This window comes from Alligator sinensis, unplaced genomic scaffold, assembly GCF_000455745.1.
Source record: "Alligator sinensis unplaced genomic scaffold, ASM45574v1 scaffold274_1, whole genome shotgun sequence".
NCBI classification, from domain to species: Eukaryota; Metazoa; Chordata; order Crocodylia; family Alligatoridae; genus Alligator; species Alligator sinensis.
In genome coordinates this window covers 730,805-746,496 of record NW_005842124.1, presented here as the reverse complement: position 1 = coordinate 746,496, position 15,692 = coordinate 730,805, and the positions used below count along the sequence as shown (strand labels likewise).

General features: G+C 42.0%; 1 protein-coding gene and 1 long non-coding RNA gene across 5 annotated transcripts in view; one reads left to right on the top strand and one right to left on the bottom strand.

Annotated features, from left to right (window-relative positions):
- The window catches only part of LOC106722262, an 18,838-nt gene extending 5,778 nt beyond the window's left edge, over positions 1-13,060 (bottom strand). Inside the window, exons 1-3 of one of the 2 annotated variants that reach the window (XR_003094369.1) lie at positions 12,926-13,060; positions 6,197-6,224; positions 2,680-2,738 (exon numbers count right to left, since the gene is read on the bottom strand). This is a non-coding gene — a long non-coding RNA (uncharacterized LOC106722262). The remainder of the gene's footprint in view (positions 1-2,679; positions 2,739-6,196; positions 6,225-12,925) is intronic. The other variant, XR_001358117.2, reaches the window with a different exon arrangement.
- ZNF366 (zinc finger protein 366) overlaps positions 1-15,692 on the top strand; it is an 88,861-nt gene that overhangs the window by 36,982 nt on the left and 36,187 nt on the right. For 2 of the 3 annotated variants that reach the window (XM_025205661.1, XM_006024905.3), the window contains exons 4-5: positions 6,265-6,439; positions 10,227-12,930. In XM_025205661.1, coding sequence (XP_025061446.1) covers positions 6,265-6,439; positions 10,227-10,762 — 711 coding nt within the window. In that variant the 3' untranslated portion in view covers positions 10,763-12,930. Of the gene's footprint in view, positions 1-6,264; positions 6,440-10,226; positions 12,931-15,692 lie in introns of those variants that run through there. The other variant, XR_003094368.1, reaches the window with a different exon arrangement.

Here is a 15,692-nt window from a genome sequence, read left to right as displayed (position 1 = left end):
GGGCCGCAGGGAGGAGGCTTACCCCCCCCCCCACAACCAGCTCACTCTAACTCAGCCACGAGCAGAGCTGGTCCCAGTGGCAGCAGAAACAGTGTCCTCTACTGTGACTGGCTTGCTCTGCTCCCACCAGAAGCAGAGCCAGTCTGAGTGGCAGCAGGAGGCACCAGGCACTCTGGGGCTGCAGTGCTTGCTCTGCTGGATGTGCTGGGGGGGAAGGGGAGGTGCTGTGCCTAGCTCCACTGTGCCCTGTGTCCCCGCTCGCCCTGACTCAGGAGGACCTACTGCTTCCTGAAATGCTGGAAGAATTCAATTTGTCGGAAAAGCCATGGAGAGGGGCCACAAATTAATGGAACCAGAGAAAAAAATAGGCAGATTAGAGGTAATCCTGCCCTGGAGTGCCATAATGTTAAACAGACTAACAAGTGCTGTGAGTCACTTAAAAGGTGTTCACATACAGCCAGCCCAGAGGTTAAGATCTCCAGAAGCCACATAAAATTACCATGCAACAAGGCCCTTAGTTCGTATTCAGGATAGACTTGATGACAACAGGCTGCCTAAACAAAGAAGTGCCAGTACTGTGAGCAGGGTAACTGGAATAGCAGCAACGTGTTTTTCAGCGGTAGCACAAACTTCAGAGGAACACCTGTTTTTTCCTATCTCCACCCAAATGTCCCCAAACAGAACAGAAACAAGAAAGCACTCTGAGCCAGATTCTTCTTTTGCCACACTGGGCTAAATCAAGAGTAACATTTCTGAAGTTAACTGGGTTCTGCTGCTATAAGCCAGGGGAGTCAGGACCCCTGGCTTTAAGGACATCTCTTGCCTGTCTGGTAGAGTCCCCCCGAAGAAACTTTGATTACTTAAGCCTCCCTGGCTGGTGTTCAGAGAGTTAAGGCAATGACCAGATAGCAGCCTTTTGGCACCAAGCTCCTCCTCAGCAGAAGGAAGGATATTGCTGTACGAACTGCCTGCTTAACAATGGCTCACATGTCCCTGGGGAACCGCCTGCAAATAGATTTCATCTTGCTTTCTCTTGTACTTTTCAAAGCTTCCTGTTTTCTCACGGTCCTTTTGGACAGTTTACAGTCTTTCTCCCGCTCCCTCTCTCTCTTTGAGGAAAGGAACACCCTTCTTATGAAGAAAAAAAAAAGGAGAGGAATGGAAGGGAAAGACCTCACAGCAGTGGCTTTTCTACCTCCCTGCAGGCTGCAGTTTTCTTTACCTTTTTCTTGTGGCAAAAGCAAACACCAGACTTTCCTATACATCTGCTAATCGCAGTGGTGCACAGACTATCTGGTGCTGGAGAGTAGCACATATTTGTGCCTCATGTTTCCTCACCCAGCTGCAGTTTGTAATCCCACTAAAGAGTGGAGATCTTTACAGCTTTTGCAAACCTAAACTGATGCTTCCTTGTTTAAAAAAAATACTGCAGTATCCTACAGCTGTTGCCCCGGATGCTGCAGCATTGCTACTAGAAGACATTAGGCTGCTTCAAGTGCAGCAAATAGGAGTTTTACCATTAGCACTGAAGTCTGTAGAATACACTGGCATCTTCTCTAGTGGTGCCAAGCACACTTAGTGGCAGCTAGTCTGGATTTCCTTGCTCTTCTGGGGATATAATCCTGAACAGCTTTGCTTTTGCTATTTTAGAACTGCAGATTGAACTAAGCTCACCTCTTTTCTGAAATCACTGCTCCCTCAAGTAAGGCCAGATCCTCCCAAAATGCCACTGAAATGAAATGAACCCTAAACCTTAAGGGTACCCTGGCTCATAGTACATGGAAACTATTTGAGTCTCCTTGCCCATTCTGTCCCTAGTTTGTACCAGTCTTTCAGACCACTGTTTCAAACCAGGAACCAATAACAGAATCAAAAGCTTTAAAAACTTTAAAAATTATTATTAAAAAGGCTGGACAGGATCTAGTGGCCAGGCTTTGGAAGATGGTGCTTTGTGCAATGAGTTATTACAGTATGATTGAATGGCTTGGCTAACTCAGCCTTCTGTAATTAAATGTTTTTAAGTCAGTGCATTGAGGCCCCTTAGCAGACACACAAGTTTAGTCCCCTTCTTTTACGATGTTGGCTGTAAATCTTAAATAAATCAGCCATTAATTAACAGTAAGAAGTTCCACATGTAGATCATATCTTTTCTTCAGCTCAGGATCTCTTACAGGTTTCACTCCACTCCAACTTTGCCTGGGAATTAAGAGTTTCTTTATTCCTTTCTGCTGGGGATTTCCTACAACAAACTGGCTTTTCCTCTTCAAACCTGCTTACTACAGAGATGCTCTCCCTAAAAGTTGACACCTTCTCTGTTCCCTACCCTCAATGTTCCCTGACCTGAAGATGCCATTTATATCCCAGCACATAACTCTTTAACACTGAGCAGCTTCCTCTGAGTTACAGTCTTATAGCATGTGACTTACGTGTTTTCACCTGGAAAGGTGGATTGAGCCTGACAGAGTACCACTGAGCCTTTTCCTCTGGAAGGGCTAGGGGAACCTGTAAGAGGTCCCTCAGTAGAACCATTCTGGAAAACCATTTTCCCTTCTTCATTTTATTTTCCTCTAACTCCTCTTTCTCAGGGAATTGTTTCCTTAATGTTGCATAAGAGGGATGGACTTTCCTAAGAGGGGCAGATGCACAGGTGTGAATGACCTAAGAGAATAGAAACCTTACCTTTGTTGTCCAGAGAATCAAATCTGAGCTGTGCTACATTTCAAGTCCTCTTATGTTTCCTTCAAAGAAAGTAAAATATAAACATGTGATACTTCCCAAAAAGGCTGTCACCAGATTTATTTTTACACCTTATAAAGGCACTGTGAACTACTTTATTTATTCAGACAGCTGTTCAACTTCATTTCTTTGGTTACCAGTATAGATGGACAGTTACAGGTATCAAATTGCCTACCACTAGTTAAAAGCTGACAGATGAAACAGAGTAGCCATGCTACAGACAGATAACCAAAAGACTTCTGCTATGAATGATGTTTAATAAAATTCATCAGTTCTTCTCTACACAGTGTTCTTTTATTCAGAGACCTACTGGCACATCATAGGCTGTTCCAGCTGCTGTTGAGATAGCAGCAGAGTTGGCATTGTCCTTTATGAATTTATTATGCTAGTCAGTACTTCTGTTCCTCTCCATTCCCCTCCCAATACATTTCATAGGATGCTTTTTGATGCACTGATTTCAGTGGTGATTGCTCACTAAATGTGAATAAGGGCAGAACTTGATCCTGCAGCCATATTTGATTGCACAGGTTTGTGAAGTCAAATGCTGTGGTTACTCCTGCATAAAAGGTTAGCAGAAATACACATTAAAAAAGCCCTAGATAACAATTGAGGAAAAGCCAATAAAAGCTTCTGCTTTTTATCTCAGTACTAGCAAACTCCCCATCAAGAATGACTGGGGGGGGAGCGGAGGGGTAAGCTTGCTAACTCTAACCCCTGTCTCCCTGCACTGCCACCACCTCCCAGGAGTGCGGGGGGGCGGGGAAGGGGGGCAGCTTGCCCTCCATCCCCCTCCACCAGCACCCTGTACCACTGCTACCTCCAAGGAACAGGGCCAGGGAGTGGGGTGAGGCCAGCACTGCTCCGCCCCCTCCATCCCTGCCATCACCTGACTCCCAGTTATCTTTCCTGCTGGGTGCAGGGAGCTGGACCTGAGGATTTTCTGAGGTCCCTTCTGGCCTTACAATCCATGAATCTAATCTATGAATCTATGGCAGTGCTCCAGCACGCTGCCACCACCACCACCACCTCCTGTCTGTAATCCTTTTGGAGCACTGATTGGTTGTTTCAGTACCCAGAGTGCTCCAAGAGCATTACAGACAGACAGACCAACTAAGTCCTTTATTATATTAGAATATCATCACTTCTATATATTGTATGTTGTGAACAGGATCAAGTAATTAGTTTGAAACTATTCAGTTGATGAAAATAACTTTTGCTTCGTTTTCTTTTTGCGAATTCTTAAATTTAGACATCTGAAATTTCCTATGATTTTTTCAAATACTGCCAATCTGATAATTTTGTATTAGCTGTTTGTTTCAAATGTTCAACAGTCAAAAATGGAAATAAATCATTAGGCCAGTTAACTTTATCTGGCTACAGAGGCTATGTAGTCCTGTTTTCAAATTGCGTAGCTCTTATAATCAAGAGTTTTGTGTGCATAGTTACATGCATAAATTAATTACTCTTTTTCTGTGACACTGAAGTTTTTACTTAAAATTGGCTTTTCCTGTGAATCCTTTTCCCATAAGTTTATTTGTTAGAATATTAAGACAAAAACAATCACAAAGAGGAGACAAACACCCAAATCATTTAAGAATTCAGGTGAATACATGAAGAACTTTTCTGTACTATTCACCCAGCTCTAGCTATCTGTCAATCTCTGCAAGCTTTTACCCTAGTTACCTGCATTCTGCTCCTCTTATGAACATTTGTATGAAACACAATATGGTGGTATTCTACCCAAGATTAGGCCAAAATGTTAGGTCATCCCCTCCAATGACATGCTTGGATAGATAGCTCTGTAAATTTGAATTAGCCCTTAATAATAGCATAGTAGATTTGCAAAATGTCGTAAATATCAAAATCAGAATAAGATAAAACCAAAATTTTGCATTTAAATTCAGTGAAATCTTAATGAATACACTGTCAACATTTTCTATTTCTATTACAAATATTGGAGAAAATAGTTTCTTTAGGTATGGAAGAATGGTGAGGTCATGTAACATGAAGACTCCGATTAAATAACTCTATTAGAAAAGTATTTAACTAAAATTTTTCCAGAAAGGAGTTAAAATGTAGAGGTTCTACAACTCATGAAAACATTATTGGTTGGGAAAGACACCAAGTTGAAAGGAATAAGTACATTTATAATTCCTAATAAGAGTGTTATCAATTCAGTTGTGTAAATCCAGATAAGGTTATCAAACTTCAGTGTCCTTGAGAGTATTCCTTTGTAGGAGAAGAGACAATAAAAGGAGACTTATAGGGGGAAAAAAAGAAAATGTATTGTCTTATCTAAGGGAAACCTACTGAGTCAGTGGCTTGAGCTGACAAGCATGCAATAGGGAAGTCTGAGTCACTAATGTAGCCTCAGGACTGTCTAAACTCCAGCTTACTCATCACAGGCACAAAAATACAAGTAGTAGTCAGAAAAGGAGCAGATTAGAGGAAAACTAGGAAAAAAAGGAATTGCTTGTTCTATCTTTAACCTTAAAAATTCTGTCATCTCAAGTCAAGTAAAGGGGAAGTTATAATCTTGATAAGTGTTCCATAGGTTCCTTTTCCCCATCTGATCTTTCATCTAAAGGTCTTCCTACCCCTTTTCAATAGGGCATTGCTCTTGATTAAAGTCTAGATTTAAAAAACAGAAAGTGTAACACTTCCCAGAGACGAGCCTATGAACTCCATTTCATCAACCTCCTGGATACTAGAGATCATGGACTAAATATAGACATTGGATTTTTGACACATTATAATCTGCCTGGCATCTGATTCCCAGCCCAGCCCAGCTCCTGGCTTGTTTACTTTTCATTCCATCCAGGAAGAGCACACACCAACTGCTGAAATTTCCTTAGCCTGACGAAGGGTTTTTGAACCTGAAAGCTTGCTTAATAACTATTCTCCAACTATTTCGGTTGGTCTAATAAAAGATATCAAATTCACGCAAGGAACCTTGTCTGCCTATGGCCTAGCTCAGTGATTTTCAACCTTTTTTCATTTGTGGACCCCTAAAAATTTTTGACTGGAGGTACAGACCCCTTTGAATTGTAAATGTGGGTATTCACATACTTTAGATTGATCATAGTTGTCTTTGGCAGGTTACTTAGACATAGTCTGCAGACCCCCAAGGGTCCGCAAAACACAGATTGAAAACCATTAGCCTAGCTGAACAGAAATGTGTTACTTGTGACTTGTTTAAAGTTAAGAGCATGACAGGTTATAGCATTAACCCTCTTACTTTCTTCGGATGACTTCACCAGTTTTGAAGGGCCCTGGATTTTGAGTCTGCCATAAGTCACTGGAAACTTAAAGTGTAGCTGTGTAAGTGTCTGGACAGAATAACCCCAACCACATTGGTCCAGTACTGGGGTATTTTGGATGCAATTCACCATGATAAAATGCAGTGAGAAGCTGTTGGGCGCAGTACATTCTCATCTCATGAAGTGGGGATTGTATTTACCTTTAAAGTGTTCTTCTTGTCGGTATATCTACAAAATAAATCATTTTAATTTCCATTGTTTTTGACAGCTTTGTGGAAAGGAATTTAACAGAATGCACAATTTAATGGGACACATGCACTTACACTCAGACAGCAAACCTTTCAAGTGTCTCTATTGTCCCAGCAAATTCACCTTGAAGGGAAATCTCACCAGGCACATGAAAGTCAAACATGGGGTCATGGAAAGAGGATTTCATTCTCAAGGTAATCATTAGCAACACAGTTATTTTTGCAGCAGTTTGAATGCACATGACAAACACTCTAAAGAGTAACAGGAATCTGAAAACATAGACATTTCCTCTGTTAATAATATTGGAAGTGACTAAAACTCATAATGTTGGGAGATTATTTTTCAATTATTATTTTATTACTAATACACCTAGTTTTTGCCTGTGGGGTCCTTGCCTATGACAAAGGCTCGGTGTCTTATAAACACAGGACAAAAAATGGTCCTTGACTCAAAGAGCTTTCAATTTCACTGAAAGACAAGAGGAAACAAACAGAGAGAGGAGAGAAGCACAAGGAAACACCAAGACAGCATTGGTCAGCCTGAGGAGCAGTGTGTCAGCACACCAGCAACTTAGCAATGGACAAGGTTTTTGTAAGCACCAAGGAAAAGGGAAGCGTTAAGGAGGATTTTGAAGGAGGACAGGAATTTTTTAGTATGAGAACAGAAATTTATCAAACACTGGCCCAGCCTGATCTGTGACTGCTCCCTATTCTCCACCACTTTGGGGAAGGTGAGCTTCCTTCCATCTACAGAGCAGTGGAATTTCTCTTGAAATGCCTGGATGCATTTGAGGCTCAAATGAGAGAGAGTTGGTTATGATTCAATCTTGCTAAAACCAAGGCAATTATTGTGGGCTGGGAAATAATTAGAGAACGTGGCTAGGATTACACTGACCCTCCTGACTGAGAGTGTAGTTTCATTATTTTAAAATAATTTTTACAACTTAATTTGGTTAGATTTCCACAGAATAGCAGAGCTAACCTGGAGGACTTTGCTCCAACTGCATTTGGTCAGGAAATTGTTATTTTTTTCTGGTCTTTATAACAGTCCCTCCCTTTATCACCTCTTGGTGGTCATCTGTGAAGATCTATACAGGGCAACACATTTAAAGCAGTTGCCAAATAAGGCAGATCACATGTTGGGCGTCTCACTGGGAGCATGTAGCTCTAGGGCTCCATAATTCTTTCTGGTTTGCTCATTGGTTTCCAATGTGTTTGGTTTGACCTAAAAAGTAATTAATTCCTGACCAATTGCCTCTTTTGTGCTGTACTGACACAATTTAGAAAGGGAAACTCTAGAGCTCGCTTAGATTATGAGAAGTAAGCATTCATGAGTGTTTTCCCTATTGAATGCCACATGACTTCAAAATCCATTCATTTCCCTCATCCAAAAGCACCTGAGTTTGTGGTTGTTTCTTCAAACAGAGTCAGCATATCAGAGAAGGAGATACTGTTAGGTTGGATTTTCTTGATAGCTGGCAATTCTATGCTGGGTGAGATCTATCAGTGTTCATGGATACATATTTCCTATATACTAGAGGGTGATATACATGATCTATCATTGTGTAAGATGAAAAAAAGAAAGGATCCTGATATATAACAATTTAGATGAACGTATATTTACAAATCAAGATGTGGGCATTTGTGAGTTTTGGGGGTTTTTTGGGAATGTGTTTTTTAACACAGTGGATCTTAGGCTAGTTACACAATTGTTCATAAGTAAAAGCAGGCTGTGTACATTTTATTGTAAACAGATTTTCCTGCTCCTAAGGCTTGTTTGATCAAGACAGATTGTTTGTAAGCAGAGACAGATCCAGAGGGGAGGTGCAGTGGCACAGATGCACCAGCCTTTCAGTTGACGCTGTGGGAGCAGCAGTTGGGGATGTAATTTCAGGTCCCTCAGGGGCACATCCCATCCTCATATCCCCCTCCCGCACCCACCCCACTATTGATGTCCCCAGCTGCCTCTGGGACAGGGAAGCTCTAGAGCTGCTCTTGTTCGGCTTCGGCTGGGTTATATAGAAAGCCAGGGGCATGCTGGGCCAGCAGGCAGCTTTATCCTCTCTGCACAGTCCCCTTAGTGTTTCGTGCCAGCCTATGAACAGGCATGGGGAAGGGGAACCAGTCTGCTGCCACTTCTGCAGCAGGACAGGAGTGGCTCTGGAGCTTCCTCTCCACACCCTGGATCATCTGGGAAATGGGGGACAGCAGCAGCAGCAGCAGCAAGTGAAAAAGGGGAAATGGAAGAGAAGGAGAGGGGATGTGCCACTGAGGATGGAGGGGATGGGATGGGGGACTGAGAGGATGGAGGGAACATTTTTATCTGATTGGGGGGACTTAAAAGTCCTTGTCTGCTGCTCCCATAGGGGGTGGAACTGAAAGCAGGGCTGCAGCCACCCTTGCAGCACCAAACGCTGCTCCCACACCCTCCTTAACAAAATCCTGGATCTGCCTCTGTTTGGAAGGGTGGCTATCTGGTGAGAAATCCTTTCAACAATAACTTGTCACACCATCATAGTATCATAGTGCTTAGGGTTGGAAGGGACCTAAACAGATCATCAGGTCTGACCCCCTGCCCCGGGCAGGAATGGGTGCCAGGGTCATATCACCCCAGCCAAGTATCTGTTCAGCCTCCTCTTGAAGACCCTCAAGGTAGAAGAGAGTACCACCTCACTTGGGAGCCCATTCCAGAGCCTGGCAGCCCTACCAGCTGTAACAATAGAGACTGCATCAGTTGTTCAGAAGTTGTTGCTAGTTATTAAAGAAATAAAACCCAATGAATGAAATGCTGGCCCCCATGAAGTCAGTGGGAGTTTGCTATTGAACTCAGTGGCTGCATCTACACGTGAGCTTTACTGCAGAGCAGACTAATTAGCTTCAGAGTAAAGTATTACCATACTACACGTGTGGTGGTATTAGACTGTGGTAATTTAGTACTGTCCCTGACAGTACTATCTTATGCCAGGGTAATTTACTACAATTAAACATACATGTAGACACTGACCTTAGGCATAAATTTTGTCTAGGCAGTCCAGCTAGCCAGGGGCCAGGCTACTCCCTGCACCTTTGTGCCCCTGCCAGCCCCTCTGCTGCCCAGTGCTGCCACCCAGAGCTGGACCTGACCCCCACGTGCCCTCTACCAACCCAGGCCTGCTCCATCCCATCTCAAATTGCTGCTGCCCCAGGCACATGTGTAGACACTGTGCCCAGGAGTAGTTTACTCTGGCACAAACTACTCTGAAGTTTATTGCTTTGCATTAATTGCACATGTAGATGCACCCAGTGATACAAGAATTTCACCCAGTGAAGGGACCCAATCAATAGGATCTCCAGATTTGAGTTTCTTTGATAGTTGAATCTTTTATTTTTCAATAAGCATAAGGAGAAATACACAGAGCAGATACTTAGGCAATACTGAGAGAAACACCAGTAAAAGGAGAAAAAACTCCAGCTGATAGGCCACAGTTCAAATGCATCATTTGACTATAACCATTTCCCAAACAACTAGATGAAAACAGAACAGTGCACAGCAACTTACTAGTGACACTCAGTGAGGACAATCAAATGATATAGAGAGGCCATGTATTAGGTATTTAGAAATGAATGTATCCTCCCCGTCACGCTACTGCAACCAGAACATTCATAAAATGTGGTAAAAAGATTAAAAATGTGTCATTTGCCCTGCAAGAAGGAGCGAATGTCACAATGTTGGTTGGCTGTGGGATAATCAATATCAAAGCATAGAAAAAAAATAAAGGGAAAGAAAGTGGATGCGCCTTATGGCAAAAGTAGGTAACTCAAAATAGATCTCTTTGCTTTTCTATCATTGTCACTGAGCATTTTTGACATGTTCACCAAATTATTTTGTGCCTCCCTTTCTCCACTTGTAAAATGGGCACAAAAAAAAAAGAAAAGGTATACTACAGTAATTAACAGCAGTGTTTGAGATTTTTAAGCGCTTGTTCTTTTAAACCACTATAAGGTTTTGGAAGAGGAAGAATTACACTGTCCCAAGCAAGTGTCTTGAGAAGCTTGGAACAGGAAGAGCCTTTCGATCTTTCCCAGAAAAGCCAAGGGAAAGGAATTTCTTTTCATTCTGATGGTGAGAGTGCCAAGGGAAGCTCATGTCAGGAGGAGGAAGAAGACAACTGCTACGAAGCAGAGCAGTACAGTCCTGGCATGTACCATGACGACAACAGCAAGCTGTATACACCTCAAGATCTGTCTGGCAAACCAGAATGTATAATGAAAGATTTCAGGGAGTCTTACTGTGATGAGAAGGAGGAAATACTGAGCGAGGGAGGAGTGGAAAAGAAGAAAGGAAATCCAGACAGAGAAGAAAACCAAGGAAAGAGAAACTTTTCAAACAACAAAGAATGCATGAGCTTTAAACCCTTTGAAAAGACCAGATTCAGTCATTCTCTGTCTGATTATCTTTACTTCAAACACAGAAACAAGAGTTTAAAAGAACTACTGGAAAGGAAAATGGAAAAACAAGCAATGTTTATAAGCATCTAAATGGGCCACTTAAGTTATAACTGGAAACAGGAAGTAGGCAGCTCAAATATTATAGTTTTAACATGAACTTTACCAAAGAGTGACAGTTTGTAATGGTCTTTGAGGATCAACCAGATCAAATCAATACAGATAATTTGAGGTAAACATGTAGATAACCTGTTGCATTTCTTTGTGTCATTGGACTGCTTTATTTTTCTAAGGTAAACTAACATTTTTATACATATCGTTTAATGTATCAGCAGACCATAAGGTGGGTACAGAGGTTTTATTTTCCTTTGTCTAGGACAATAGAGAATATTCCAGTTACCAAAACACAATGTACTGTAGTGTTTGATGTATTATATGTCTAAGGAACATGTAAAAACACTTATTACTGTAGATGTCACAAGATCAGAAGATAATAAGTATTTTTTAAATATATGCAAAAGTATTGCTAAATATGTATGCATGAAAATACTGCCTGCCATGCAATCTCAGAACTAACACCAAGAAGTTTTGAGTTACTGAAAATGACTACTTTAATATAGCTGTTTGCAGTGGGGAATGGGAAACAATATAAAAGGAAACTTGAATGTCTTGTCAGATGGAGAATAACAGCTTTATAAAGCACAGCCCAGTTAAAGTCCTGGGATTGCTTCAGGTAACACAAGCTTTTATGACACGCGGGATCTTGATGCTTTTCTGCACTTCTGTCAATATGGGAGAACTTATCAATTCTTCAAATGAAAGTGCTTGGACTGAGCTGACATTTTATGTCATTGTTCATGCAGACCAGTACACTTGAGCAGCAGCACACATTACATTTGCTATAATTGTGCATAAACAATAAGAGTGAGAGAGAATTCATTTCATTGAGGGAATGATGATTAAATTGTGGTCAGTTGTCTATGAGCTTGAGCTGGAAGGGCAGTGATAATTTGAAATTCAATATACAACTGGTTTTGTTTTAGTAGAATCAGTGTCAAACAAAACAGCCCTCCCTGCACCAGAACACCCCATAGAAAGTAATGACAACTTCCTGTAGTTTAAATCACCTTCTATTGGACTCACAAATTGTTTCTCATTAATGCAAGTGACCTATAGGATCCAATCTTTACACATAATTAATAGAAAATAGAGTTTCACTCATGCTGTTCTTTATGAGTCAGTCTCTCAAATTTTCATCCTCTGACTCACATCTTATTTTATGTTACTGGGCAGGGAGCATTTATTTTTAATTAGTGCCATTACGTTGTCATTGAGTATTTATGTGGAACACTTAGAACTACTGGTCCTTTTCTCTGCCCACTAGAAACAAGTTGTTCAAAGCACATTCCTTCCAACATATAATTTGTTTGACCACTGCCCGGATTCCTGCATCTTCAAGATTTATAACAAACAGCCCCAGGCTACATTGTTACTTAAAAGGGAAGTGATAAAGTCTTAATACCTGGTTGATTAATTTCTTGTGTCATTTTAAGATCCTGAATTGATAAGTAAACATGTGCTAAGATTTTATTTACAGGTACATAATATATTGAAAACAATTTCATTTTTTATGTACCTGACACATCCTTAATTTTGAACTCTGTGCACCATGCAATAAAGGAGGTCTACAGCATAGGAATTTGATATGATACACACTTATTTTATATAAATCATATATTTATGTGTTGTTAGGTTTAGAGACCTGTTACTTCTGCTTCAAAATCTCAGCCATCTACCACTCAGGAAAATCCCCCTTGGGTTACATAAGTCATGGTTCTCGTACCCTTTCTCTGAGCATGCTATTACATGGCAATATCACCCATTTGTAGGCACATGCAGACAATCTGCAGCAGGAAGTGTGCGGTGGTGTCTGTTCACCTTCCAAACAGGGGACACAACATGAAACACAGACCCTGAATAAGTGGCACAAAAATATGGCTCTTACAGGACACTTAAGGAGATGGGGTTTATTTCTAGTGGCATTTTTAGAATAAATGCCAGGTTACACTGCATTTGTTTGAACTGTAGGTAATTTTAGGACTATAATGTATGACATTCCTCAAAATGAGGTATGTTTGAAAGGCATGAGGTATGGCATTTTATGGTAGGTCCAGGCCATTTTGTCAAATGCATTTAGTTTCTGCATTATTTCCAACAAGAGACTACCCATCCCAGTAGTTGTATTATAAAACAGACCTTGTTCTTCAGTATCTATTTTGCGATCAGGCAGCAGACACAATGGACAAAGGAAAGGGCTTGGGCATCAGGAAACCTGGATGATATCTCAGGGTCTGCCACCAAATTGCCGAGTCACATTGGGCTTGTTGCTTCATCCTCATGCCACAGATTTCCCTTCGAAGTGGGAAGTCGTCTCCTTTGTAATATACTTTGAAATCTATGAGTAAAAAGAGCAAACAGAGTTAAGCAGAAGGTAGGGCAGAGTAGCACCATAGAAACTAGAAGGTTTAGAGCAGAGCTTTCCAAACTGTGCCACGACACATTAGTTTGTCGGCGGCAGTGTGTAGGTGTGTCGCGCGAAATGCAGAAAATTTTGTGGAAGGGCACCGCGGAGCTCCCTTACTCGCGTCTGCTTCCCTTGGCCCCTCCCCCGGAACTGAATTACTGTGTCGTGAAATGATGCAGGTCTAAAAAGTGTGTCACCAACATGCAAAGTTTGGAAAGCTCTGGTTTAGAGGGACATGAGCATTCATTAAGTAACAACCTCCTTTGTCAGATGCTATGTGAAAAGCTAGGTCACATTATTTTGTGATAAGAGAAGTGAAGGGCAGGTCTGCACTGCTTCCAACAGTGCTGGGGGGCATCACAATGAAGTATGCACTACAGCTTCTAGAGGCATACTAGAGCTGGTGGACAACACTTGCATGTGCTCAGCACCACTGCTAAGCTTTCTGCTGCAGGGTTAGGACCACTCTAATATCAGCTACATTACATGTTTTCGCACCTTCCACACACTGAGTGGGAGCAAGCAAGCAGAGCCTACTTCATGGTGATGCTCCTAGGTGTGACATGGAGGCAATGCAGATGTCCCCAATCATTCATGTGACAAAGTATCCCAGTCAAAAGACACAAATCAACATATACTCCCTCAACAGAAGCTTGTGCTAGAAGGTTTTCAAGGGTTTAGTATTCACAATCACCTGGACTTTTCAAAACAGCTCAGCTCCCACTTAGGCACCAAAGTGGCTAGATGTTCAGAAGTGCTCACTAGGGTGCAGATGTTTTTTTAAAATCCTGGCTTCAGGTGGGGGTGCTGCACACTTGAAAATCTGGATATATGAGCACAGTTAATCAGGTCTTATCCTTGTGGGTAGCCAGTGGAAAAGCTGTGGCACAATTACATGGTATTCAGAATTCCTTTATTGATATTAGGGAGTCTTCGGTGAAGTGAGTGAGTGCAAATATATTATTTTGCCTAGACAGGTAACCCAAAGCTTTTAACCACACATTTGCAGAGATTAACTCTACCCTGTTATATGATCCCCTCTTACCCTTAGAGCAATAGCAACAGCCATCACATACAATGCTGTAGCAGAAAGGAAGAGGTAGTCATAGATGGTATGAAGGGGAGTGTGGTCCTCTAAAACAGAGGTGTTCAACCCCCAGTCCACAGGCTGGATCTGGCCCACAGAGCTATGCTATCCAGCCTACAGTGGACGCCATGGGCCTGAAAATTTAGCAGTGTGGAAGTGGTGGCACCAGTTATGCTCCCCTACTGCCATATTTCTAAATCCATTGTGTGGAGGTGACCCAGGGTCCTATCTGGGCACACATGCTAGCTGACAGTGGTACAAGGCCCAATTCAGCAGGTGGTACATGCCCCAGGGATATAGCGCAGGGCCCCAATCTGGCAGTGCAGGCCCTAGGGAGATGGCACAGGACTGAGGGAAGAGATGTGAGCCCCAGGGAAGCAGGATGTGGCCCCAACCTGGCAGTGTGGGGCCAAGGGAAACAGCACTGGGCCCTAATCTGGCAGCACAGAGCTGCTAGAGATGGTACAGGGCCCCAATCCGTGGGTATGGGGCAAAAAGAGTTTGTGTGGGGACCCAATCCTGGTGCATGTGGTCCATTCCGGCCCATGGACCAGCCCCATGCCACTCATCTGGCTCACAGCCCCAAGAGGTTAAGTACCACTGCTCTACATCTATGAAATCGCAACACGTCAATGGAATCACAAACTACACCGTCACTGAGATAGAACAATGGCAAAAAGCAACATAGGCAAAGGGATTCCCAAATGACTCTCTGTCCAGAGGCACCTTCCCATCTCAGAAGATAGTGTAGCTGAGAGACCTGTTACACAGAAACCTCAAGGACACATTTCAGGATGGGACATCAATCTTTATTGAGAAATGTGTTGTTCTTCTATTATAGTTTTCTTCACATTATTTAAGCTGCTATTTTTTTAGGATAGTCCTTAAGGGCTTTTGCTTTTTACAGCTCTGCAAAATTCCTTGTAGAATTATAAACTGCATTGATGACTAAGTTCTTCTCCCATTATCATTAGTGCATGCTCAGTTTTGATTTTCTGCTCTGCCACAGAACTTCTCTAGGATTATACTACAAAGGAGACATTGAGGCCTTGGGGGAAGTGGCACAGAACATTTTGCTTTATTAACCATAACCTTTCTAATGTTTTAGTGATTTTTAAAAAAAATGTTTTAGAGGGTGACATTGTTTTTCATCTACAAGACTCCCTCGTACTCCCTGAAGTGACATTTTGGCACAACGGTTAAAATTAAGTCCAGTTAGGTCAGTACTGTTGACTTTGTTCAAGTTACAGAATTTGATTCTCCCATTTGGAACTGCTTAGTGACAAATAGAAAATGTACACAAATTTCTTTGAATGAAATTATTTCTTTAGGGAGCTCCATAGAAGCCTAGTGAAGGCCAGTCAATCTGCAAAGACATGACAGTGGGCAGTGGAAGGGGTCAGCATCTACAT